This window comes from Trachypithecus francoisi, unplaced genomic scaffold (assembly GCF_009764315.1).
Source record: "Trachypithecus francoisi isolate TF-2019V2 unplaced genomic scaffold, Tfra_2.0 Lachesis_group14, whole genome shotgun sequence".
NCBI classification, from domain to species: Eukaryota; Metazoa; Chordata; class Mammalia; order Primates; family Cercopithecidae; genus Trachypithecus; species Trachypithecus francoisi.
This window is the reverse complement of record NW_022681459.1, coordinates 50,570,299-50,597,491: the sequence shown is the minus strand read 5'-3', so window position 1 is coordinate 50,597,491 and position 27,193 is coordinate 50,570,299. Positions and strand designations below refer to the sequence as shown.

Here is a 27,193-nt window from a genome sequence, read left to right as displayed (position 1 = left end):
GCAGATCAGTATACTTTGTAAGTTCTGTAACAGCTATGTAATTGGTATGTTATTGATTTACATACTGTACTGTGAGGATTAAAGCTCTAGGATGTGCCACAAAATTAGTGTCCTCTGTAATGATGTCTCCTTAAGAGGCAGACTCCCCATAGGAATGCTTTTGAGTGTGCTTGGCGGGGTAACTGGATTTTTCAATCCTATTTTTTTACTTTCTATTATAAATTGGATATGGACTCAAAAAAGTAAGGCTTCAGTCATATTTCCCCTAGCTGAAAACTGGAGATGCTTAAACTGCTTGTCCAGATAACTGCTTTTGGGGGAGAGAGGAAGTCATATTTATTAAAGATCTTACTTCAGTACATGTCTTGTTGGCTACTGAATGTTTCTGAAGAAGTTGACAGGACTCGAATTGTAAATTCATTTCTCGGTCCCTAAAATATATCAGGCTGGTTCCCATAAAACTTGCTTAACAGTGTTGAAGTAGTGGGGACATTGACGACAAGAACGGTTATATCCTAATTGGGCCCACATCCATATATCCTTAGTATGGACTTTTTTTTAAATTTTATTTTATTTATTTATTGATTTATTTTTGCACGCAACAGGGCCTCATTCTGTCGCCCAGGCTGGAGTGCAGTGGCACGATCATGGCTCACTGCAGCCTGGACCTCCCGGGTTCAAGCCATCCTCCTGTCTCAGTCTCCTGAGTAGCTGGGACCACAGGCGTACACCACTACGCTCGGCTAGTTTTTGTATTTTTTATAGAGATGGGAATTCGCCATGTTGCCCAGGCAAACTCCTGGGCTCAAGCAATCCGCCCACCTTGGCCTCCCAAAGTGTTGGGATTACAGGGGTGAGCCACTGTGCCAGGCCTCAGTCATGGCTCTAACATGGCTAATTGTCCCTGGCTTCCTGGGATACTGACTGGTTAATGCTTTAAAGCCAGCCGTTGTTTATGTACTGGTGCACTACTCTTACCTACTTGATAAAGTATCAAATGCTGTCAAATTAATATTCATTTTCAGCACTGGAGAAAACTGCTGTAAGAGAAATGTTTTCAGGTGTAAAGCGTTTTTGGTTGATTGCTGTCTTAGGATGGTCTGTTTTGGCATGACAGCATGTGAGCTGATAGAAAACTTTTTCCACATTCAGATTTGGTCTTCCCAAATATATTTCTCTCAAACCTGAGAGTGTTTAGAGTAGTGTTTCACAACTTAGATTCATTTCTTGAAATGGTGACAGGTGAATTCTGAATGGAGAAAAGCCATCAAATGAAGTGAAATGTAAATCTTCCAGTACTTATTGTTTTATTTTTGTTTTTATTTTTTGAGATGGAGTTTCACTCTTGTTGCCCAGGCTGGAGTGCAATGGCACGATCTTGGATCCCCACAACCTCCCCCTCCTGGGTTCAAGCGATTCTCCTGCCTTACCCTCCCGAGTAGCTGGGACTACAGGCATGCGCCACCATGCCCAGCTAATTTTTGTAGTTTTAGTAGAGATGGGATCTTGCCATGTTGGCCAGGCTCATCTCAAAATCCTGACCTCAAGTGATTCATCTGCCTCAGCCTCCCAAAGTGCTGGGAGTACAGGTGTGAGCCACTGCGCCCGGCCCCCTTCCAGTACTTTTTGTTTTTCTATTTTTTTTGAGCCATAGTCTCGCTCTGTCGCCCAGACTGGAGTGTAGTGGCATGATCTTGGCTCACTGCAACCTCTGCCTCACTGGTTCAAGTGATTCTCCTGCCTCAGCCTCTGAAGTAGCTGGGACTATAGGCACACGCTGCCACACCCAGCTAATTTTGTTTTTGTATTTTTATTTATTTATTTATTTATTTATTTATTTATTTTTGAGATGGAGTTTCGTTCTTGTTGCCCAGGCTGGAGTGCAGTGGTGCTATCTCAGCTTACTGCAACCTCCGCCTCTTGGGTTCAAGTGATTCTGCTGCCTCAGCCTCCCAAGTAGCTGGGATTACAGGCATGCGCCACCACGCCCAGCTAATTTTTGTATTTTTAGTGGAGAGGGGTTTTTGCCATGTTGGCCAGGCTGGTCTTGAACTCCTGACCTCAGATGATCCAACCGCCTCAGCCCCCGAAAATGTTGGAATTACTGGTGTGAGCCACTGTGCCTGGCCTATTTTTTTTATTTTTTATTTTTAGTAGGGACGGTTTCACTGTGTTGCTGGTGTCAAACTGCTGAGCTCAGGTGATCACCCATCTCGGCCTCCCAAAGTGCTGTGATTATCGGTGTGAGCCACCGAGCCCGGCCCCTTCCAGTACTTTATTATTGTTATTATTATTATTATTGAGATGGAATTTCGCTCCTGCTGCTCAGGCTGGAGTGCAATGGAGCGATCTCGGCTCACTGCAACCTCTGCTTCCCAGGTTCAAGCGATTCTCCTGCCTCAGCCTCCCGAGTAGCTGGGATCACAGGCATGTACCACCATGCCCGGCTAATTTTGTATTTTTAGTAGAGACAAGGTTTCTCCATGTTGATCAGTCTGGTCTCGAACTCCTGACCTCAAGTGATCCACCTGCTTCGGCCTCCCAAAGTGCTGGGATCATAGGTGTGAGCCACTGCACCCAGCCTTTCCAGTACTTTTTGAACTAAAGTTCTAACCGGTTGTCTACTGGTAGAGTCCAGGCAGAGAGGCTTTTGAATCACTTTCACACACTGATCAGAGGTTAACATGTATATTTCGTCCAGGCGCAGTGGCTCACGCCTGTAATCCCAGCACTTTGGGAGGCTGAGGCGGGCGGATCACAAGGTCAGGAGATCGAGACCACGGTGAAACCCCGTATCTACTAAAAATACAAAAAATTAGCCGGGCGCAGTAGTGGGCGCCTGTAGTCCCAGCTACTCAGGAGGCTGAGGCAGGAGAATGGCGTGAACCCAGGAGGCGAAGCTTGCAGTGAGCTGAGAACGCGCCACTGCACTCCAGCCTGGGGGACAGAGCAAGACTCCGTCTCAAAAAAAAAAAAAGTATATTTCTTTTTTTTTTTTTTTTTTTTTTTTTTTTTTGAGGCGGAGTCTCGCTCTGTCGCCCGGACTGGAGTGCAGTGGCCAGATCTCAGCTCACTGCAAGCTCCGCCTCCCGGGTTTACGCCATTCTCCTGCCTCAGCCTCCCGAGTAGCTGGGACTACAGGCGCCCGCCACCTCGCCCGGCTAGTTTTTGTATTTTTAGTAGAGACGGGGTTTCACCGTGTTAGCCAGGATGGTCTCGATCTCCTGACCTCGTGATCCGCCCGTCTCGGCCTCCCAAAGTGCTGGGATTACAGGCTTGAGCCACCGCGCCCGGCCAAAAAAGTATATTTCATCTTTGTGTATGTTTCTATCTTTATGCTTAAGTCATTTTTAGGAAGATAATTTCTCTTTCTTAGGGTAGAACTTGTGTTTCTTTGCAGTAAAGATTAAGAACCTCAGTATTGTCCATTTTTGACAGTCCAACCGCAGAATTCTGTCATACTTAGATAAATGTGCCTTGAAGAACTGGTTAAAAGCATTTTTTAGCTTAATGACAGTGGAGCTTAGATTTAAGTCTTTTCTACCAAATTAATTGGAAATAGGTTTACTTTCTACTCTTAAGAGGATTTAGTTAATGACAATTTTAGGATAGTGTTTAGGCAGTGTTAGGGTAGTGCTTTCATGTTTTTCAACACTCTAGTAATTTTATGCGGGACTTGGGGATAACGAAGTCTTCTCCCTTTAAAGAGAGCTTGAAATGATTATATGTTATTAGCACTGTAATAAATATGTTAGTTCCACAACTGGAATAATATTCAAACCATCCTTCTTCCTTTTCTATATACTGAGATCAAACTACTGGAATAAATAGACTAATAATGTTTCTGCCACTTCAAGTTCATGGGCTAGATCTGGAAGCAGTAGAGGGAAACTGTTCTCACTGGTGATTTTGAGTTGGAGTTTCGCTCTTGTTGCCCAGGCTGGAGTGCAATGGCGTGATCTTGGCTCACGGCAACTTCCGTCCCCAGGTTCAACCTATTCTCTTGCCTCACCCTGCTGAGTAGCTGGGATTACAGGCATGTGCCACCACGCCCAGCTAATTTTTGTGTTTTTTTTTTTTTTTTTTTTTTTTTTGAGACGGAGTCTCGCTCTCTCACCCAGGCTGGAGTGCTGTGGCCGGATCTCAGCTCACTGCAAGCTCCGCCTCCCGAGTTCACACCATTCTCCTGCCTCAGCCTCCTGGGTAGCTGGGACTACAGGCGCCGCCACCTCGCCCGGCTAGTTTTTTTTTTTTTTTGTATTTTTTAGTAGAGATGGGGTTTCACCGTGTTAGCCAGGATGGTCTCGATCTCCTGACCTTGTGATCCGCCCATCTCAGCCTCCCAAAGTGCTGGGATTACAGGCTTGAGCCACCGCGCCCGGCTTTGTTTTTTTTTTGTTGTTTTTTTTTTTGAGACGGAGTCTCGCTCTGTCGCCTGGGCTGGAGTGCAGTGGCCGGATTTCAGCTCACTGCAAGCTCCGCCTCCCAGGTTTACGCCATTCTCCTGCCTCAGCCTCCCGAGTAGCTGGGACTACAGGCGCCCGCCACCTCGCCCGGCTAGCTTTTTGTATTTTTTAGTAGAGACGGGGTTTCACCGTGTTAGCCGGGATGGTCTCGAACTCCTGACCTCGTGATCCACCTGTCTGGGCCTCCCAAAGTGCTAGGATTACAGGCTTGAGCCACCGCGCCCAGCCATAATTTTTGTATTTTTAGTAGAGACGGAGTTTCTCCATGTTGGTCAGGTTGGTCTCGAACTCCCGACCTCAGGTGATCTGCCCACCTTGGCTTCCTGAAGTGCTGGGATTACAGGTGTGAGCCGGCCAGTAACTTTTTTTTTTTTTTTTTTTTTTAATAGGTGGTGTATTCTGTGGGAACTTGTAGCTGTGTGTGTTTACTTACAGGGTCAAAAAAAGACATTGGCCAGATGAGAGGGCCCCTTAACCTTTGATCCTTCTTAGTTTAGTGTTCAGTTGCTTTCTGGGATAATGTTAGTAGTTTGTTGTTCAGAACTCGAAGAGTTTTTGTTTCTCCCCCATGAGTAGAAGAAGTACAGATGTTTTGGTCAGGTACTTTTCAGGATAATGTACCAGAGTTTCATTTTGTGCTAAGACATCTTTAGTTCAGCTTGTTTCTCAAATGTTAATATGCCTGGGGAATCATGTTTAGGCCTTGGGGAAGGAATTCTGAGTGGTAAGCAGGGGTGGTCCTGAAGATTCTGCTTTTTAACCCACTCCCAAGTGGTGCACATGTTGCTGGTCCACTGACTATACTTTGAGTATCAAGGCTTTGGTCTTCCTTAGAGAACTTGATAAATGGTGTTGGTGGTGTCAAGTAACTCAGAGGATGCATAGTTGTTATTTGGGATTCAGAAGATGTTCATTGTGCTTCCAAGAATATCTTAGGAACTCAAGTTAGAGTCACATGGGGTGCTTTCAGGCCTACTCCTAAACCTCAGTGTGGGATGGTTATAAGTGGGTTTATCATATGCACCTATTACCCTGAGGTTCTGGAGCCCCTAAGTTGTAAATGCTGCTCTGTTTTTTAGGCCAGATTCCTAAGACCAAAAGCTATATTTTGGTAGTATCTAAGTATGCATTTTTAAAGTGATTGGATCATGTTGAAGGACGTTTGTAGATTATAGAGTGGGGTCTCACCCGAAAGTTGTGGTTTAAAAGTGCTTTAGACAATGGTTCTCAAAGTGTGGTCCCTGAACTAGCATTAGCATCGTCTGGTGACTTGTTAGAAATACAAATCTCAGGCCTTTTCTCAGTGGTATTAAAGGAGAAACTTGGGGAGTAGAGCTTAACTGTCTGCATTTAACAAGCTCTTCAGGGGATTCTGACTCTGGTTCAAGTTTGAGAACCATTGGCTTAAGAAATGGTCGCCTCCTGACTGAGTGTAGTGGCTCACACTTGTAATCCCAGCAGTTAAGGAGACTGAGACGGGAGGATTGCTTGAGCCCAGGAGTTCAAGACCAGCCTGGGCAGGATGACAAGACCCTGTCACTACAAAAAAAAAATTTTTAGGCCGGGCGCGGTGGCTCAAGCCTGTAATCCCAGCACTTTGGGAGGCCGAGACGGGCAGATCACGAGGTCAGGAGATCGAGACCATCCTGGCTAACACGGTGAAACCCCGTCTCTACTAAAAAAATACAAAAAACTAGCCGGGCGAGGTGGCGGGCGCCTGTAGTCCCAGCTACTTGGGAGGCTGAGGCAGGAGAATGGCGTAAACCCGGGAGGCGGAGCTTGCAGTGAGCTGAGACCCGGCCACTGCACTCCAGCCTGGGCGACAGAGCGAGACTCCCTCTCAAAAAAAAAAAAAAAAAAAAATTTTAAAATTAACTGGGTATGGTGGCATGTTGCCTCTAGTCTCAGCTACTCAGAGGTCAGGGACAGGGGACTGAGGTGAGAGAATCGTTTGAGGCTGCAGTGAGCCATCATCGGGCCATTGCACTACAGCCTGGGCAACAAAGAGAGACCCTGTCTCAAAAAAAAAAAAAAAAATCACCTGGCAGTGCTGCTAATTCAACTTTCTCTTCACCAGAGACACTTGTTCACCAGTTATTAAGGAATATAGTACCTGCTATTCTGTTAGCAATGCTGTCTTCTGCTTGAAATACAAAATAGAAATGTTTTAGGCCATTCCGCTATTCAAATCCATGTGGGTTTTTTTTCTGTTTTTGTTTTGAGATGGAGTCTCGCTCTCTCGCCAGGCTGGAGTGCAGTGGCCCGATGTCGGCTCACTGCAACCTCTGCCTCCTGGGTTCAAGCCATTCCCCTACCTCAGCCTCCTGAGTAGCCGGGACTACAGGCGCCCGCCACCACGCCCAGCTAATTTTTTTTGCATTTTAGTACACATGGGGTTTCACCATGTTGGCCAGGATGGTCTCGATCTCCTGACCTCATGAGCCACCCACCTTGGCCTCCTAAAGTGCTATCATTACAGGCCTCAGCCACCACGCCCAGCCTCAGATCCATGATTTTTTCTTCAAGTGAACAGACTCTTTTTTTTTTTTTTTTGAGACTGAGTCTCACTCTTGTCACCCAGGCTGGAGTGCAGTGTTGCAATCTTGGCTCACTGCAACCTCTGCCTCCCAGGTTCAAGCAATTCTCCTGCCTCAGCCTCCTGAGTAGCTGGGATTACAGGTATGTGCCATGATGGCCAGCTAATTTTTGTATTTTTAGTAGAAACGGGGTTTCACCGTATTGGTAAGGTTGGTCTCAAACTCCTGACCTCAAGTGATCCACCTGCTGCTGCCTGCCAAAGTGCTGGGATTACAGGCCTAAGCTACTGCACCCAGCCAAATAGACTAATCTTATAGAGGATACATACGTTATGCTGTTCTTCTTTTGCTCCTGTATTTTGCCATTGATTCCTTATTAAATGACTGTCACCTGCCAGTTGGACAGGGAATAAAAGCAGAGACACTCAGAACATTCAGCTTGATACTGATCAGTGTTAAACATGCGCGTTAAAGGTAAAAGTGAATGTTGAATTATCTTAGTTTAACCTCATGTGGAATTTTTTTTTTTTTTTTTGAGACAGGCTCTCACTGTGTTGTCCAGGCTGGAGTGCAGTGGTACAGTTAACTCACTGCAGCCTTGAACTCTGCATTCAAGTGATCCTTCCACCTCAACCTCCTGAGTAGCTAGGACTACAGGTGTGTGTCACCACACATGGCTTATTTTTTCATTTCTTTGTAGAGATAGGATCTCATTACGTTGCCCAGGCTGGTCTCCAACTCCTGACCTCAGCAATCCTGCCTCAGCCTCCTAAAGTGCTGGAGTTACAGGTGTGAGCCACTGCATCTGGCCCCATGTGGACTCTTCATAACCTTGACTGGTTACAAAGTGGCATTATTGTAGTCATTAGTGTCTCCAGGGATCTTTAAAGGAGGCCACCCTAATTCGTGGCTGGTAGGCCAATTGGACATAGCAGTCAGTACAGCCATGTTTGTCTTTCCTTTAAAACAATCAGGAAAATGGACAAGCAGTTGATGTGACTGACTTGAGTAATCCTAGCCTTCTTGGATGTAATCAGAAGACTTGAAGCCAATCCCCAGAGAAAAGAGTAACTGTGATTTAAATCCTAGGTTGAAACAGGAATCAGGTGGTCTGTTTTTCCGTATAAAAATCTTGTTTGATAACTTTAAATGTATCTTTCATAAACTGAGTAGTAACTCTAACAGGTGACATTTTTGTGACAAATTTAGTTATAAACTTCTTTTTTTTTTTTTTTTTGAGACGGAGTCTGGCTCTGTCACCCAGGCTGGAGTGCTGTGGCCGGATCTCAGCTCACTGCAAGCTCCGCCTCCCGGGTTCACGCCATTCTCCTGCCTCAGCCTCCCGAGTAGCTGGGACTACAGGCGCCCGCCACCTCACCCGGCTAGTTTTTTGTATTTTTTAGTAGAGACGGGGTTTCACCATATTAGCCAGGATGGTCTCGATCTCCTGACCTCGTGATCCGCCTGTCTCGGCCTCCCAAAGTGCTGGGATTACAGGCTTGAGCCACCACGCCCGGCCTAGTTATAAACTTCTTAAGCTAATATAAGGATACCTATTTATGTTGTAGAAGGTAAAATTATGGTATGAAAAGTCATTGTGAAGACAAGGTGGGAGGACGAATTGAGCCCAGGAGTTCACTATCAGACTGGGCAACATAGTGAGACCCCATCTCTTAAAAAAAAAAAAAAAAGCCAGGGGTGGTGGTGTGCACCTGTGGTCCCAGATACTCAAGAGGCTAAGGTGGGAGGATCACTTGAGCTTGGTAAGTTGAGGCTGCGGTGAGCTATGATTGCATCATTGCACTCCAGCATGGTCAACAGAGTGAGACTGTCTCAGGAAAAAAAAAAAAAATTCAATCTTAGTGTGTCAGCTGTCCAGAAAACCTATCTAACTGGAAGTTCTTAGAACGGGCTGGCTGGTAAGACCGTAGAGAATAGCTTCTGACTGCTTTTTACTGCCCGTTCCTTTTTGGTTGTTGAGACAGAGTCTTGCTCTGTCGCCCAGGATGGAGTGCAGTAGCACGATCTTGACTCACTGCAACCTCCACCTCCTGGGTTCAAGTGATTCTCCTGCCTCAGCCTCCTGAGTAGTTGGGATTACAGGTGTGTGCCACCATGCCCAGTTAATTTTTTTATTTTTAGTAGAGACAGGATTTCGCCATGTTGGCCAGGCTGGTCTCAAACTCCTGACCTCAAGTGATCTGCCCACCTTGGTCTCCCAAAGTGCTGGGATTACAGATGTGAGCCACTGCACCCGGCCTCTGCCTGTTCCATTTGTTTTAGTTTTATTTTGTTTTGTTTTGAGAGGGAGTTTTGTTCTTGTTGCCCAGGCTGGGGTGCAATGGTGCAATCTCGGCTCACTGCAACCTCCGCCTCCCGAGTTCAAGTGATTCTCCTGCCTCAGCCTCGCGAGTAGCTGGGATTACAGGCGCACGCCTCCATATCCGGCTAATGTTTTGTAATTTTAGTATAGATGGGATTTCTCCATGTTAGGCTGGTCTTGAATGACCTCGGGTGATCCGCCTGCCTCACCCTCCCAAAGTGCTGGGATTACAGGTGTGAGCCACCACGCCCGGCCAGGAATATTTCCCTTTTAATCCCCCTTCCATAAATGTGACTTACATGAAATTCTACATAATGTCAGAATGTCCATCAGAATGCATATTTGCTTCTACGTAGGATTTCTGCAGAAAGAAATGGATAAGGATTTTAACTATTGTTCTTTTGGGCTTTTGTTGAGATTCATTTGCTTTCCACTTTAATACTGATCACCAAAAATGGGTGTTCATACTAGTAATTCCCCAATAGGTTTTGGGAGGCTTGACCCATTTTCTTTTTTTTTTTTTTTTTTTTTTTTTTTTGAGGCAGAGTCTCGCTCTGTCGCCCGGACTGGAGTGCAGTGGCCGGATCTCAGCTCACTGCAAGCTCCACCTCCCGGGTTCACGCCATTCTCCTGCCTCAGCCTCCGAGCAGCTGGGACTCCAGGCGCCCGCCACCTCGCCCGGCTAGTTTTTGTATTTTTAGTAGAGACGGGGTTTCACCGTGTTAGCCAGGATGGTCTCGATCTCCTGACCTCGTGATCCACCCGCCTCGGCCTCCCAAAGTGCTGGGATTACAGGCTTGAGCCACCGCGCCAGGCCCTTAGAAAATGGCTCTTTATAGACGGGTGAGCTATGTTTTAGCCATTGTATTTGGTCAAAAGTGTGCCCTGGCACAAATAATGTTGCTGGTGTGGTTAATGCCAGTGTGTAACTAGCTTGCTACTCTGCCTTCTGCTCTTACAGGCCTGTGAAGTTTGTACCTCTGTTCACTTAAACATCATCTTTCTGTATGCTAAGCATGTAAAGTCAACAATGAAAACTGGAATAATACGGAAGTGAAAATGAGAATTTTGTTAAGTCTTGTTAACTGAGAGTAGTTGGTGTTTATCACTCTGTGATTAGAGCAATAACTCTGTAAGAGGAAAGATTATATTGAACAAAACATTAACTTCAAATAACCTCTCAATTTGAAATTCTTTTTTTTCTTCTTTTTTTTTTTTTTTTTGAGACAGAGTCTTGCTCTGTTGCCGAGGCTGGAGAATCTCAGCTCACTGCAACTTCCGCCTCCTGGATTCAACCAATTTCTCCTGCTTCAGCCTCCCGAGTGAGGCTGAGATTACAGGCACGTGCCATCATACCCAGCTAATTTTTTAATTTTTAGTAGAGACAGGGTTTCGCTATGTTGGCTATGCTGGTCTCGAACTCCTGACCTCAAGTAATACACCCGGCCTCTCTTTTTGAGACAGGGTCTCTTGTCACTCAGGCTGGAGTGCAGTGATACAATTACAGCTCATTGCAGCCTGGATCTTCTGGGCTCAACCAGGTAGCCTGGACAACAGGCATACCACCACGTCCTGTTTTTTGTTTTTGTGTTTTTTTGTATTTTGTTTTTTGTTTAGAGACAAAGTCTCCCTCTTTTTCCCAGGCTGGAGTGCAGTGGCGTAGTCTTGGCTCACTGCAACCTCTGCCTCCCAGGTTCAAGCGATTCTTGTACCTCAGCCTCCCAAGTAGCTGGGGCTACAGGTGTGCACCCCCACACCTGGCTAATTTTTTGTTTGTTTGAGACAGAATCTTACTCTGTTGCACAGGCTGGAGTGCAGTGGTGTGATCTCGGCTCACTACAACCTTCACCTCCCAGGCTCAGGCAGAATTGCCTGAGCCTCCCGAGTAGCTGGGATTACAGACATGCCAGGCTGGTCTTGAACTCCTGATCTTAAGTGGTCCACCCGCCTTGGCCTCCCAAAGTGCTGTCATTACAGGTGTGAGTCACCGTGCCCAGCCCACATTTTCTTATTTTTAAGCTAATACGGTTTTTCTGTTCCAGGATTCCATCCGGGATACCATATTACATTTAGTTATCCTCTCTCTTTAGGCTCCTATTTTCCTTTTTTTAAGACTGTTACTTCTGTTAAAATATTTTTTGATTTCCCGTCAATAGGACCAAAATTAGGCTTTTCTGGATGTTTTGTGGTTGTGTTAAAGTGTTAACCTTTCCCAGGTGACTCCTAAATAAATAAGTAAAATCATTATAGAGTTCAGCAAACAACTGTAGTAGTAATTGAGAACACCTATTGGGATCCCTGTTACCTTTGGAGGTAAAAGTTGCAAACAAAACACCACTTAGAAACTCTGGGCCGGGCGCGGTGGCTCAAGCCTGTAATCCCAGCACTTTGGGAGGCCGAGACGGGCAGATCACGAGGTCAGGAGATCGAGACCATCCTGGCTAACACGGTGAAACCCCGTCTCTACTAAAAAATACAAAAAACTAGCCGGGCGAGGTGGCGGGCGCCTGTAGTCCCAGCTACTCGGGAGGCTGAGGCAGGAGAATGGCGTAAACCCAGGAGGCGGAGCTTGCAGTGAGCTGAGATCCAGCCACTGCACTCCAGCCTGGGCGACAGAGTGAAACTCCGTCTCAAAAAAAAAAAAAAAAGAAACTCTGTACATTAAGAATTTACACATTTATTGGGAGGCCGAGGCGGGCGGATCACAAGGTCAGGAGATCAAGACCATCCTGGCTAACATGGTGAAACCCTGTCTCTACTAAAAAATACAAAAAACTAGCCAGGCGAGGTGGCGGGCGCCTGTAGTCCCAGCTACTCGGGAGGCTGAGGCAGGAGAATGGCATGAACCTGGGAGGTGGAGCTTGCAGTGAGCTGAGATCCGGCCACTGCACTCCAGCTTGGGCGACAGAGCAAGACTCTGTCTCAAAAAAAAAAAAAAAAGAATTTACACATTTAAGTGTGAAAGATTGTCTTTGATTTAATACAAGCACATTAGGGTTCTTAGTTTAGTATCTGCATGGGGTAGTAAGGGAATATGTGATAATCTTTAGTTACTTCGAAGAGTAAAAAATTGCTTTGCAGTGGTTTTTACTGTAGCATTATGTATAAGTATTTACTATATTGCAAGGTCCTTCCTGTTTTTACTAGAAAAATTTTAAGCCCTTTTGTTCTTAGGATTTCTGTATTCTAGTAATATCTGATACCTTCATAACTACTATTGCTCCATCCTCCCTGCACCCCTCACCCCAGCCCCAAAGTTTTGCTAACCCCACAGATCTGACACCATGTTTGCCCTGCAGATGTCTCTGGACTCTCCCATAGTGTTTTTTGTTCTTTTCTTTTTCTGAGACAGGGTCTCTCTCACCCAGGATGGAGAGCAGTGGTGGATCACCACTGCTCAAGTGACCCTCCCACCTCAGCCTCCTGAGTAGCAGGGACCACACTTGATGATTTTTTTTTTTTTTTTTTTTGAGACGGAGTCTTGCTCTGTCACCCAAGCTGGAGTGCAGTGGTGTGATCTCAGCTCACTGCAACCTCAGCCTCCCTAAAAGTAGCTGGGATTACAGGCACCCGCTACCACACTTGGCTAAGTTTTATATTTTTAGCAGAGATGGGGTTTCACCGTGTTGGCCAGGCTGGTCGCAAACTCCTGGCCTCAAGTGATCCACCTGCCTCAGCCTCCTATAGTGCTGGGATTACAGGTGTGAGCCACCGCGCCCGGCCCACTCAATGAATTTTAAAATTTGTTTTGTAGAGATGAGGTCTCCTTATATTGCCCAGGCTGATCTTGAACTCCTGGACTCAAGCAATCCTCCCACTTCAGCCTCCCAAAGTTCTGGGAGTACAGGTGTGAGCCACTGCACCCAGCTGACTCCTGTCTTTACTGGTGATTTATAGGATGTATGTCAGTTCTTCAACAAATGTTTTCAGAATTTTGAACAGCCTCTAGATATTTCCTTATATTTGGAACTCTATTTATCTCAGTCTTCCAAAGTTTTATTCATATTTCTATCCACTTATAAGACAGATAATTCATAAATAAATCCTAAATAAATGCAAATGCCTGATTGATATCCTGGTCTTAAAACTAAAATATCATCTAGTCCTAAGGCATTTTCTTGTCCTGAAGAAAACATTTAGATGCTTCAGTTTTCTGTAAACACTGAGAGAATTCATGGTATGCTATACCCAGTGATTCTTGTGGGCTGAGTGAGCAAATCTGTCCCTCCATCCTCACCCCAAGATGTGGAATCAGTGATCTGAGAAGCAGTGCACATTCTCCTGTTGCAAGGCCTGGGATGGGAGTGTTGTCAAAGTCGTGGCATGATGGTATGTGCTTTTTTACAAGGCAGTTGCAGCATTTTACTGGTGCTGAAAGTTTTGGAATTGCTTTTTTTTTTTTTTTAACTTTATTATAAAAAATATTTCAAAGTATGCCAAAAGGAGGCAGTAGTTTGCTGTATATATGGGTATATATGTGTGTTAGTGTGCATGTGTATATATGGGTAGATATGTGTGTTAGTGTGCGTGTGTATATATGGGTAGAGATGTGTGTTAGTGTGCATGTGTGTATACGTAAGTGCGTATATTTCCTAGCTCTACTGAAAGGGCCTTCAGGCAAATGAAGATACCCAGTTCCAAGACTTTGGTGTTTTATGCAGTTCCCCACTTAAAGAAACCAGGATTTCTCAGAAATAGCTGATTCTAGGGCTGGAACAGGATGAATACAAGATAAGCCAGAACGTATGGCAGTCTTTAAAAAAAAAAAAGATGGCATGTTGAAAAAGACACACGGGCCAGTTTGAAAAGGCACCCACTGGCAAAATCTGGGACAGTTTGAGCACCACATAATTCAGGACATTAATGAGTTATAGACCAACAGAAAAACCAGGAGTCGGCCGGGCACCGTGGCTCACGCCTGTAATCCCAACACTCTGGGAGGCCGAGACAGGCAGATCACTTGAGGTCAGGAGTTCCAGAGCAGTCTGGCCAACGTGGTGAAACTCTGTCTCTACTAAAAATACAAAAAACATTAGCCAGGCATGGTGGTAGATGTCTGTAGTCTTAGCTACTCAGGAGGCTGAGGTGGAAGAATTGCTTCAACCCAAGAGGCGAGGGTTGCAGTGAGCCAAGATCGCGCCACTGCACTCCAGCCTGGGCCACAGAGCAAGACTCTGTCTCAAAAAAAAAAAAAAAAAAAAAAAAACTAGGAGTCTGTGAGTCCATACCAATGATACATAGGTATATAAATGGGGGAAAGGAGGACTTGCCTTTACAGTATGATGCCAAGTGCTGGCTGGTAAATATGGAGAGAGGGCTAGAGTGGCAAAATGAAGAGTGGTTTGTTCAAGAATCATTAATGGATGCTAACTTTAGGGGAAAACTGGAGACCAAGATATTTGGATGATTTTAAAGTGTCTCCCCACAGATTGCATGCTAAATGCAAATGGGAAAGTAGTAACTAAATAGTAGAGAAACTAGGGAAAACCTTGACCAAATGATCAAAATTAGCACCACAGATAAAGGACAGATGAACATCATGGGCATCCAGAAGTGATGGTCTGAGAAGGGCACAACACCTCTTCAGTTAGTATTCTGCCCCATGTATATTTAGTCTCAGTCTAATCATGAAAAAACATCAGACCAACTCAAAATGAATCATGTTCTTTAACAGAAAGGGACTATATTCTCTAGAAATGTCAATATCATAAGAGACAAAAGTTGTAGAAATGTTCTAGATTAAGGGAGACCAAAGAGATACAACAATCAAATATCTGATTCTAGACTGGGTCCTGTGTTGGAGGGGGAAGATCAATATAAAGGACATTATTGGGTCAGTTTACAAAACTGGAATTGGGAAGGTAGATTAGAAAAAAGTATTATCGATAACTGTAGTTATAAAAAAAACCGGCAGTTCTTCTCAACTTGAGTCTGCAGAAGTAAGTCCTTATGCCCTGAAGCATCTGTTATATGTGAGGGATTAGCCTCTCTCCTGTGCATCGGATACCTGCTAAGTACATCCTTGAGAGAATGGGAAAATAGTCACTCAGGTCATTTTCTGTAGGGCCAAATTCTCTCATGGAGCTGGATAACAGGCTGTAAAAGAATATCTTCATTCTTAGGAAATAGGCACTGAAGTATTTAGGAGTAAGGTATCATGACTTAGGCAATTTACTCTCAAGTTAGTTAAAAAAAAAAAAAAAAAAAACTCGCTCATATGGGGAAGCCAAAAACTTGGCTTCATGGAGGTAGAGAATAGAATGATAGATACCAGAGTCTGGGAAAGGTGTGTGGGTGGGATGGCAGAATACAAAGAGGTTGATTATATGGGTACAAACATGCAGTTGAAGAAGGAATAAGTTCTAATGTTTGATAGCAGAATAGAGTGGCTGTGGTTAACAAGTGTATTGTATATTTCAAAATATCTAGAAGAGAGGACTTTAAATGTCTCCAAAACATAGGAAGGATAAATACTTGAGGTAATGGACACCCCAGATACCCTGACTAGATCATTACACAGTTTATACATGTAACAGCATTATCACATGTACCCCATAAATGTATACAAAGATCTGTATCAATTTTTTAAAATTCTGCAAAAAAAAAAAAAAAGTAAATGATAAATAGGGAGAAATGTTAATAGGTAAATCCAGGTACATAGTATATGGATGTTTTTTGTGTTTTTTTAGTCTTGCAACATTACATTTAAAAAAAACTGTCGCCTGCCGGGCCCAGTGGCTCACACCTGTAATCCCAGCACTTTGGGAGGCCGAGGCGGGCAGATCACCTGAGGTCAGGGGTTTGAGACCAGCCTGGCTAACATGGTGAAACCCTGTCTCTATTAAAAACACAAAAATTAGCCGGGCATGGTGGAAGGTGCCTGTAATCCCAGCCACTTGGGAGGCTGAGGCAAGAGAATTGCTTGAACCCAGGAGATGGAGGTTGCAGTGTGCCAAGATTGTGCCACTGTACTTCATCCTGGGCTACAGAGTGAGACTCCATCTCAAAAAAAAAAAAAAAAAAAATTATCCCCTTGTAAATTGGCATCTAATGCATTGAAAATTGGTAAGATTAGGCAGAGGTTTTATCTAAGACTAAAGTTTCCTTGCCTTGCTGAGCATTCATTGTTATGGACTATAACAGTGTTATTGAATAGGAATTATGAGAGAATGTTTTAGCCAGAAACTGATCACTTTTAAGTTACTAGATTATTCTGCTTGAGCTTGTAAGAACCTTGATGTACTCCAGTCCTTTCTGAAATAAGGCAAGATATAAATAAGAATTGTGTGAAGTGTTTAAGATGGACACTTAGAATTATTCAGAATAGAAAGAAGTTTAAAGTGTGTGGCCTAAGAAATGTAATTCAAAATGACTATTTGATTTCTCTTTTTAGGAAGAACTCTTGGATATAAAAGAACTCCCCCATTCCAAACAGAGGCCTTCATGCCTTTCTGAAAAATATGACAGGTATGTGTGTCATTCTAGTCCTTAACTACTTCTAGTCAATAACTTTTTGTTATACCAAACTTGGTAAATTAAGAATTGTATTATTTTGAAGTTTTCTGGTAGAATTATGAAAGAGGAATTCCAAGAGGTAATAAGATGGGTTTCAACAACCTAGGAATGAAACTAAAATTAAAAAATGATCTGGCCAGGCACGGTGGCTCAAGCCTGTAATCCCAGCACTTTGGGAGGCCGAGACGGGCAGATCACGAGGTCAGGAGATTGAGACCATCCTGGCTAACACGGTGAAACCCCGTCTCTACTAAAAAATACAAAAAGCTAGCCAGGCGAGGTGGCTGGCACCTGTAGTCCCAGCTACTCAGGAGACTGAGGCAGGAGAATGACGTAAACCTGGGAGGCGGAGCTTGCAGTGAGCTGAGATCCAGCCACCTCACATAGTCAGAAAGCAGAATTAAGACTTGAACCCAACCGGGCGCGGTGGCTCACGCCTGTAATCCCAGCACTTTGGGAGGCCGAGGCGGGCAGATCACAAGGTCAGGAGATCAAGACCATCTGGCTAACATGGTGAAACCCTGTTTCTACTAAAAATACAAAAAATTAGCCGGGCATGGTGGCAGGCGCCTGTAGTCCCAGCTACTTGGGAGGCTGAGGCAGGAGAATGGCATGAACCTGGGAGGCGGAGCTTACAGTGAGCTGCGATCGCACCACTGCACTCCAGCCTGGGTGACAGTGCGAGACTCCGTCTTAAAAAAAAAAAGACTTGAACAACCAGGAGTCCTCACCAGGGTCTTCTCTCTCTACCAGTGGTTTTTTGCACTGTACTTTAAGGGTACCTGCCTTAGGTTTGCTGCTCAGGGGGGCTTTTAGTTCTTTTTTTGCATTCCCACAAAAAACTATTCAGCCATTCAGATTAGCTTTATTGCATCTTAGTTTCCTTTAGAAGAAGGTGGCTTTGATTTGGGAAGACTATAGCTAAAAATGGTTTGAGAATCTACAGTAGCCGGGCACGGTGGCTCAAGCCTGTAATCCCAGCACTTTGGGAGGCTGAGACGGGCGGATCACGAGGTCAGGAGATCCAGACCATCCTGGCTAACACGGTGAAACCCCGTCTCTACTAAAAAAATACAAAAAACTAGCCAGGCGAGGTGGCGGGCGCCTGTAGTCCCAGCTACTCGGGAGGCTGAGGCAGGAGAATGGCGTAAACCTGGGAGGCGGAGCATGCAGTGAGCTGAGATCCGGCCACTGCACTCCCGCCTGGGCGACAGAGCGAGACTCCGTCTCAAAAAAAAAAAAAAAAAAAGAAAATCTCCTACAATAATCCTATATTGTACTACTTATGGCCACTTTAGTCATTTCTTTTTTTTCTTTTTTTTGAGACAGAGTCTCACTCTTTTTGCTCAGGCTGGAGTGCACTGGCGCGACCTGGGCTCACTGCAACCTCCACCTCCCAGGTTCAAGCGATTCTTCTGCCTCAGCCTCCCGAGTAGCTGGCATTACAGGCACCTGCCACCACGCCCAGCTAATGTTTTTGTATTTATAGTACCTATAGTACTATAGTGCCTACACTCCCAGCTACTCAGGAGGCCAAAGCAGGAGGTTTGCTTGAGCCCAGGAACTTGAGGATGCAGTGAATTATGATTGCATCACTACACTCCAGCCTGAGCAACAGAGATCCTATCTCAAAAAAAAAAAAAAAGTCCTATTTAACCAGGAAATTGAACATTAATACGATGCTTTATATGTTAAAAAAATGTAGGCTAATATAAACCATCTACCTTGATATTTAAGAAATGATGGGCCAGGTGCAGTGGCTCACACCTATAATCCCAGCACTTTGGGCGGCCAAGGCAGGCGGATCACAAGGTCAGGGGTTTGAGACCAGCCTGGCCAACATGACGAAACCCCGTCTCTACTAAAAATACAAAAATGAGCTGGGTGTGGTGACATGTGCCTGTAGTCCCAGCTACTCGGAAGGCTGAGGCAGGAGAATGGTGTGAACCCGGGAGGCAGAGCTTGCAGTGAGCCAAGATCGTGCCATTGCACTCCAGCCTGGGTGACAGAGCAAGACACCATGTCAAAGAAAAAAAAAAAAACATTGATGCCTCAACCACATTCCCTGATGAAGGTGATACTTGAATAATGGCTATTCCAATTAGTTAGGATTTTTCTTTCTTTCTTTTTTTTTTTGAGACAGAGTTTCGCTCTTGTTGCCCAGGCTGGAGTGCAATGGCACAATCTTGGCTCACCGCAGCCTCCGCCGTCCAGGTTCAAGCGATTATCCTGAGTAGTTGGGATTACAGGCACCCACCACCACACCTAGCTAATTTTTGTATTTTTACTAGAGACGAGATTTCACCATTTTGGCCAGGCTGGTCTCGATCTGCTGACCTCAGGTGATCCACCCACCTCAGCCTCCCAAAGTGTTGGGATTAGCAGGCATGAACCACCGCGTCTGGCCTACAAAATGTGTTTTAAAAAATTATCCGGGCATGGTGGCACGTGCCTGTAGTCATAACTGCTCAGGAGGCTGAAGTGGGAGGATCACTTGAGCCCAGAAGTTTCAGGCTGCAGTGAGGTATAATCATGCCACTTACTCCATTTCAGCCTGGGTGACAGAACTCTGAGACCCTGTCTGAAAAAAATAAAAACAAAGTTATCCTGGGCAGACAAACAGCTTTTATTTCTGAAGCAGAGACTGTGCCTGGTGATAAAAATAAGAAAGAGGAGAGAGCTTCTCATTTTGTTTCACCTCTCTGAGAACTAAAATGTGTTGGGCTCTTAAATGCTAGATAATCCTCACCACTACCCTAGAAGGTAGGTAGTATATATTTTATTGTGAGGAGTTGGAGACTGAAAAGTTAACTCACTTATTCAAGAAATGTTCATTGGTACCTGCCATGTGATAAATAAACTGTGCCAGGTTCTACAAGATACTCCATGGCTTCATGGAGCACTGGTCTATGGAAGGACACAATCAAATGCTTGTAAAAATTTATCATTGCAAACATCACAGGCTGCAAAGGACAAGTGTGGAGTACATTGCTAGTGTAGAGCATGACCTGGTCTAATCTGGCGGTTGGGAAGTTCTTTCTGCAGAAGATGCAGCTCAGTAACTTGTCCAGGGTGTTCCCAGTAGCAAAACTAGAATTAGGGTCCAGATTTTTGGGCTCCAAAGTTTCTGCTCTGTGCACTGTACTACGCACCACCCCCTCATTACACAGAGAATAACAAAATAAAACCTAAACTACACATTGTAGGTCGTAAGAGCTGTCTGCCCTGCTTATGGAAAAACTAAGACTGTGCATAGAAATTCTGGAAAAATACACATCAAATGATCCAGGTACTACTTCTGGTGAGAGAGTTAAGGGATTTTTTTTTTTTTTCTCCTTTGTGTTAATCTTCAGTAAACAACAGTTAATATTTATGGAACATCTTCTTTGTATAGTACAGGCATAGTTATTGTAATCCATGTGCACTCCAAGGTATATGGTCTGAATGTTTCAATTGTGTAGACCATTCGTTTTCAAGAGACTACTGGTGTTGTGTGATCAACAACAAAGCATTACTGAATTAATAGATGTTTTGGTTTTCGTATTAAAAGAGGTAACAATTCTGCAGGCATTCATGAAGCTTTCTATTGGAAATGGGTTTCCGGATGGGCGTAGTGGCTCACATCTGTAATTCCAGCACTTTGGGAAGCCAAGGCAGGCAGCTTACTTGAGGTTAGGAGTTAGAGACCTGGCCTGGCCAACTGGTAAAACCCCGTCTCTACCAAAAATACAAAAATTAGCAAGACGTGGTGGTGGGCACTTGTAATCCCAGCTACTGGTGAGGCTGAGGCAGAAGAATCACTTGAACCTGGGAGGCAGAGGGTGCAGTGTCATGCCACTGCACTCTATCCTGGGTGACAGAGCGAGACCCTGTCTCAAAAAAAGAGAAATGGATTTCCATAACTTAATAGCTGAGGAGGTTTAGAAATCAGACTGCCTATATGGTTCATGGGCGCAAGTGCTAACATTTGTATTTTCTGACCTGTAGTGATGGCGTCTGGGACCCTGAGAAGTGGCATGCCTCTCTCTACCCAGCTTCAGGGCGAAGCTCACCAGTGGAAAGTCTGAAGAAAGAGTTGGATACAGACCGGCCTTCCCTGGTGCGCAAGATAGTAGGTGAGCACACAGTCACTCAAAAGTGGGGTTGGTGATTTGGGGGACATGCTTTTGGCTGCTGGTTTCATTCTCAGCTCTGAGAATTTTATGCTTTGAGGGGAAATGTCATTATCAGGAAACTGATTTATCAGTTGGATTTTTCCTAATCAGCAGGGTCAAGTCATAGTCTATGTTGTCACAGCTGTTACATAGCTGTCTTCTTATAGAAGACTGTTAGGCTGTGTACTTCTGAATTAAAAGTACTGATTATCTTTCATTGGCATGGATAACTGAGTTAGATGTGGTGGGTAGCATAAAGCTGTGCTGGAAATCTCATTATGCTTTCTCTCATACGTGAGACCAGTCCTCGGGTATGAATTAGTTCTGGCAATTCTTTTTTTTTTTTTTTGAGATGGAGTCTTGCTCTGTCACCCAGGCTGCAACCTCTGCCTCCTGGGTTCAAGCAGTTCTCTGCCTCAGCCACCCAAGTAGCTGGGATTACAGGTGCCTGCCACCATGCCCGGCTAATTTTTGTATTTTTAGTAGAGATGGGGTTTCACCATCATGGCCAGGCTGGTCTTGAACTCCTAACCTCGTGATTCCCCCGCCTCGGCCTCCCAAAGTGCTGGGATTACAGGCATGAACCACCGCGCTGGGCCTAGTTCTGGCAATTCTTAATTCATGATGGACTATGATCTGAATACAAGGCTTCGATATGGTTTGAGACTGAAGTTAAGTCTGATCTTCCAACTTTTCTAGTTTAAAGTTTACCCCTTCAAACTAGAAACGTTGTTTAAGGGTAAAATGGAGACCAGGTAATATAGAAGCAGTCAAGGAAGTTGTTGCAAGAAATCTTTTTGAGATAAGAGGACGACCCATCATAAAAACTTGGAACTAAATGAAAAAGATAGTCCAGCTCTAGTTTAAGCTATAAGACCCTTCTACACAGTCTGTCAGTCCACTCAGCACAGTAATGTCTCTCAAATAATTTATTCTAGCAGAATCATTAAAGATATGCAGAGACTTTATTACAGTGATGAAAACTGAGAAGGAACCTAAGTATCCAACAGTAGAAATGGGTCATGTAAACTTCGGTATATCCATATATAGGAATATTACATTGCATTGTCCTGTAAAACCATGTTGCAGATGTGTTTATTGGCAAATAATGTTCATGACGTACTGACTCATAGAACACTGTCCATGTTGTATCCTGTGTTTGGAAAAAACTGAGACTGTGCACAGAAATTCTGTAAAGCATGCAACAGAACATTCTAGGAGCTGTTCGTGATAACAGAATTAAAGCAGATTTTTCGGCCGGGCGCGGTGGCTCAAGCCTGTAATCCCAGCACTTTGGGAGGCCGAGACGGGCGGATCACGAGGTCAGGAGATCGAGACCATCCTGGCTAATACGGTGAAACCCTGTCTCTACTTAAAAATACAAAAAAAAAAAACTAGCCGGGCGACGAGGCGGGCGCCTGTAGTCCCAGCTACTCGGGAGGCTGAGGCAGGAGAATGGCGTAAACCCGGGAGGCGGAGCTTGCAGTGAGCTGAGAGATCCGGCCACTGCACTCCAGCCTGGATGGCAGAGCAAGACTCCGTCTCAAAAAAAAAAATAAAAATAAAAATAAAAATAAAAATAAAAAAGCAGATTTTTCTCACTTGGACTAATCTTCAGTTTCCTGGTTTTTCTAGGAAGACATTTTTTGTGTGGTGACTTGTTCTTCCTACACCAATAAATTTATTGAGATAGAATTTACAGATAGCCTGCACAAAAAGTATACCATTTGATGGCTTGACATGTGTATCTATCTGTGAAACCATTACCAAGATCAACATAAGCATTTTTATCACCCCCAGACGTTCCCTAGTATTCCTATGTGTCCTCTGTTTAGCCGCGCACCCGCCCCCAACACTTCCCCCTTCCCAAGCAAGCGCTGTAAACTTTTTTTTTTTTTGAGAGAGAGTCTCCCGCTGTCGCCCAGGCTGGAGTACAGTGGTGTGATCTCTGCTTACTGCAACCTCTGCCTCCCAGGTTAAAGCGATTGTCTTGCCTCAGCTTCCTGAGTAGATGGGATTACACGTGCATGTTGCACGACGCCCAGCCCACTCCACCGGCCCCCACTGGGATGGAGTCTTGCTCTGTCACCCAGGCTGGAGTGCAGTGGAGCAATCTCGGCTCACTGCAACCTCTGCCTCCTGGGTTCAAGTGATTCTCGAGCCTCAGCCTCCCAAGTAGCTGGGATTATAGGCATGCGCCACCATGCCTGGCTAATTTTTCTATTTTTAGTAAAGACAGGATTTCACCATGTTGGCCAGCCTGGTCTTGAACTCCTGACCTCAAGTGATCCACCCACCTTGGCCTCCCAAAGTGCTGGGATCACAGGCATGAGTCACTGTGCCTGGCCCCAATTTTTGTATTTTTAGTAGAGACAAGGTTTCACCTTGTTGGCCAGGCTGGTGTCGAACTCCCAACCTCAGGTGATCCACTTGTCTTGACCTCCCAAAGTGTTGGGATTACAGACGTGAGCCATAGTGCCCAGCCTGATCTGCTTTCTATGTCTGCTTTGTTCCTGTAGATTAGTTTACATTTCCTAGAATTTTATATAAATGTAGTTACTATAGTACGTACTCCTTGTGTAGCTTTTTTCACTAAGAATAATTAAGATTCATCCATGTTGTTGAGTGTCTAGTTTATTTTCATTGCTTAATAGTATTCCATTGTATGGATTTAGCAGTTGGTCTGTTTATCTGTTGATGTACATTTGGGTTGTTTCCAGTTTTTGACTGTTATAACCAAAGCTGCTATGAACATTCATGTACGAGACTCTGGACATATGCTTTCTTTTCTCTTGGGTAAAAAACTAGGATTAAAATGGTTGGGTTGTGTAGTAGATGTATGTTTAACCTTCTGGGAAATTGCCAAACTGTTTTCCAAAGTAGTGGTACCCTTGACGTTTCCACCAGTGGTGTATGAGAGTTCCACTTGCTCCACATCCTCGTCAGCACTTGGAATGGTCAGTCTTTTAAATTTTAGCCATTCTAATAGGCGTGTAGTGGTATCACATGGTTTAATTTGCATTTCCCTAATGACTAATTATGTTGAATATCTTTTCATATGCTTATTTGCCTTCCACATAACCTCTTTGGTGAAGGGTCTGTTCAAACCATTTGTCTGTTTTTTAATTGGGTTGGGGTTTTTTTTCTTTTTTTTGAGATGTAGTCTGGCTCTTGGTACCCAGGCTACAGTGCAGTGGCGCAATCTCGGCTCACTGCAACCTCCACCTCCCGGGTTTAAGTGATTCTCCTGCCTCAGCCTCCCAAGTAGCTGGGATTACAGGTGCCTGCCACCACGCCTGGCTAATTTTGTATTTTTAGGAGAGATGGGGTTTCACCATGTTGTTCAGGCTAGTCTCGAACTCCTAACCTCAGGTGATCCACCCACCTCAGCCTCCCAAAGTGCTGGGATTACAGGCATGAGCCACTGGGTTGTTTTTTTAATTAAGAGGTTTTATGTGTTCTGAATTTAAGTCCTTTATCAGAAAAATGCTTTGAAATATTTTGTCCCAGTCTGTGGCTTGTCTTTGCATTCTCTAAACAGTGTCTTTCAAAGAGTAGAAATTTTTAAATTTTGATCAAGCGCAGTTTATCAGTGTTTTTTAAATGGATCATGCTTTTGGTGTCATGCCTAAGGAAACTTTGCCTAACCCAGTGCCACAAGGATTTCCTCCTATATTTTGTTCTAGGAATTTTTAGTTTTAGGTTTTACATTTAGATCTGTGATCCATTTTGAATTAGTTTTTGTATATATCTGGACCTCTGCTGACTGTAACCTCTGCCTCTGGGTTCAAGCAATTCTCCTGCCTCAGCCTCCCAAGTAGCCAGGATTATAGGCACCTGCCACAATACCCGGCTAATTTTTGTAGTTTTAGTAGAGATGGGGTTGCACCATCTTGGCCAGGCTGGTCTTGAACTCCTGACCTCATGATCCCTCTGCCTTGACCTCCCAAAGTGCTGGATTATAGGCATGAGCCACCATGCCCGGCCCCAAATATAGATTTAAGTTCATTTCTTTGTCTGTGAATATCGGTTGTTCAACACTATTTTGCTGAAGAGACACTTTTTAAGCAGTTATTTTTTCAAATACTGACACCTACTGTAGTTTATTAGTTGATAAAACATTTGCTAATAATTCTTAGATAAGGATTTGGTCAAAATAAAGGCACTGCAGAGACTAATCATGGAAAATCATTTATTGTGAAGTACTTCTATTGCTGCAAAGAGAAAGGCCAATGTCTCAGCCTTATTTAAATACATAATGCACATGTTACCCTGAATCTGTTGATAGCCCAATTTTAGTGGTGATGTCTTCCAACCATCCCTTTCCTCCCATTAGTCGTGGACATACTATCTAAAAAAGAAGAGAACACCCTTGTTGGTTTGTTTAACTTTCTCTTTCCCACATCCTTCTAGATCCACGAGAGCGTGTGAAAGAAGATGACTTAGATGTTGTTCTCAGCCCTCAGAGACGGAGCTTTGGAGGGGGCTGCCACGTGACAGCTGCTGTTAGCTCCCGGCGCTCAGGAAGTCCATTAGAGAAAGATAGTGATGGGCTTCGTCTGCTTGGTGGACGTAGGATTGGCAGTGGGAGGATAATCTCTGCCCGGACTTTTGAGAAGGATCACCGCCTTAGCGATAAGGACCTGCGAGACTTGAGAGACAGAGACCGAGAGAGGGACTTCAAGGACAAGCGTTTCAGGGTTTGTCTCTTCTTTTTTTTTTTTTTCCCAATTGAGACAGAGTTTCGCTCGTTACCCAGGCTGGAGTGCAATGGTGTGATCTCGGCTCACCGCTGTCTCAGCCCCCCAAGTAGCTGGGATTACTGGCATGCACCACCACACTCGGCTAATTTTTTTTTTTTTTTTTTTTTTGAGATGGAGTCTCGCTCTGTCGCGCGGGCTGGAGTGCAGTGGCCGGATCTCAGCTCACTGCAAGCTCCGCCTCCCGGGTTTACACCATTCTCCTGCCTCAGCCTCCTGAGTAGCTGGGACTACAGGCGCCCGCCACCTCGCCCGGCTAGTTTTTTGTATTTTTTAGTAGAGACAGGGTTTCACCGTGTTAGCCAGGATGGTCTGGATCTCCTGACCTCGTGATCCGCCCGTCTCGGCCTCCCAAAGTGCTGGGATTACAGGCTTGAGCCACCGCGCCCGGCCTAATTTTTTATATTTTTAGTAGAGATGGAGTTTCTCCATATTGGTCAGGCTGGTCTCAAACTCCCAACCTTAGGTGATGTGCCTGCCTCGGCCTCCCAAAGTGCTGGGATTATAGGTGTGAGCCACCACACCCCACCTGGGTTTGTCTTCTAGATTCTTCGGTAGTTCATGTGCTTGGGGACTTGGCATTCACTTCATTTATACCAGGTTACTTTGAGAACAGGCATGAACACAGCCTGCTCTTAAACCAGTCAGGGAAGAAGGGCTGGGGATGGTGAAGGGCCTAAGGTATACAGCATCATATCTTCCTTTCACTATTGAACTTTACAACGAAGAACTTGACTCTTAAGTAGAAATGCCTTGACTAGAAAATTTTTAATCTTGCTTTATGTACTTTTCCAGAGAGAGTTTGGAGATAGTAAGCGTGTCTTTGGTGAGCGTAGAAGAAATGATTCTTATACAGAAGAAGAACCAGAGTGGTTCTCTGCTGGACCCACAAGTCAGTCTGAAACCATCGAACTGACTGGCTTCGATGATAAGATACTAGAAGAAGATCACAAAGGGAGAAAAAGAACAAGGCGACGGACAGCCTCTGTGAAGGAAGGTCAGTTCAAACTTTGGGAGGGAAGTTCGCTGTTTTATTTATTTATTTATTTTATTTTATTTTATTTTATTTTTTTGAGGCAGAGTCTCGCTCTGTTGCCCGGGCTGGAGTGCAGTGGCCGGATCTCAGCTCACTGCAAGCTCCGCCTCCCGGGTTCACGCCATTCTCCTGCCTCAGCCTCCGGAGTAGCTGGGACTACAGGCGCCCGCCACCTCGCCCGGCTAGTTTTTTTTGTATTTTTAGTAGAGACGGGGTTTCACCGTGTTCGCCAGGATGGTCTTGATCTCCTGACCTCGTGATCCGCCCGTCTCGGCCTCCCAAAGTGCTGGGATTACAGGCTTGAGCCACCGCGCCCGGCAGTTCGCTGTTTTAAAATGAGATGTATGCCAGGCGTGGTGGCTCACACCTGTAATCCCGACACTTTGGGAGGCCAAGGCAGGC

The 27,193-nt window shown here is 44.8% G+C and overlaps 1 protein-coding gene across 9 annotated transcripts in view; it reads left to right on the top strand.

Moving 5' to 3' along the window:
* The window catches only part of EIF4ENIF1 (eukaryotic translation initiation factor 4E nuclear import factor 1), a 59,637-nt gene that overhangs the window by 2,632 nt on the left and 29,812 nt on the right, over nt 1–27,193 (top strand). For all 9 annotated transcript variants that reach the window (XM_033233311.1, XM_033233310.1, XM_033233308.1 and 6 more), the window contains exons 3-6: nt 16,720–16,793; nt 20,829–20,956; nt 25,409–25,695; nt 26,551–26,752. In XM_033233311.1, the coding sequence (XP_033089202.1) occupies nt 16,720–16,793; nt 20,829–20,956; nt 25,409–25,695; nt 26,551–26,752 (691 nt within the window). The remainder of the gene's footprint in view (nt 1–16,719; nt 16,794–20,828; nt 20,957–25,408; nt 25,696–26,550; nt 26,753–27,193) is intronic.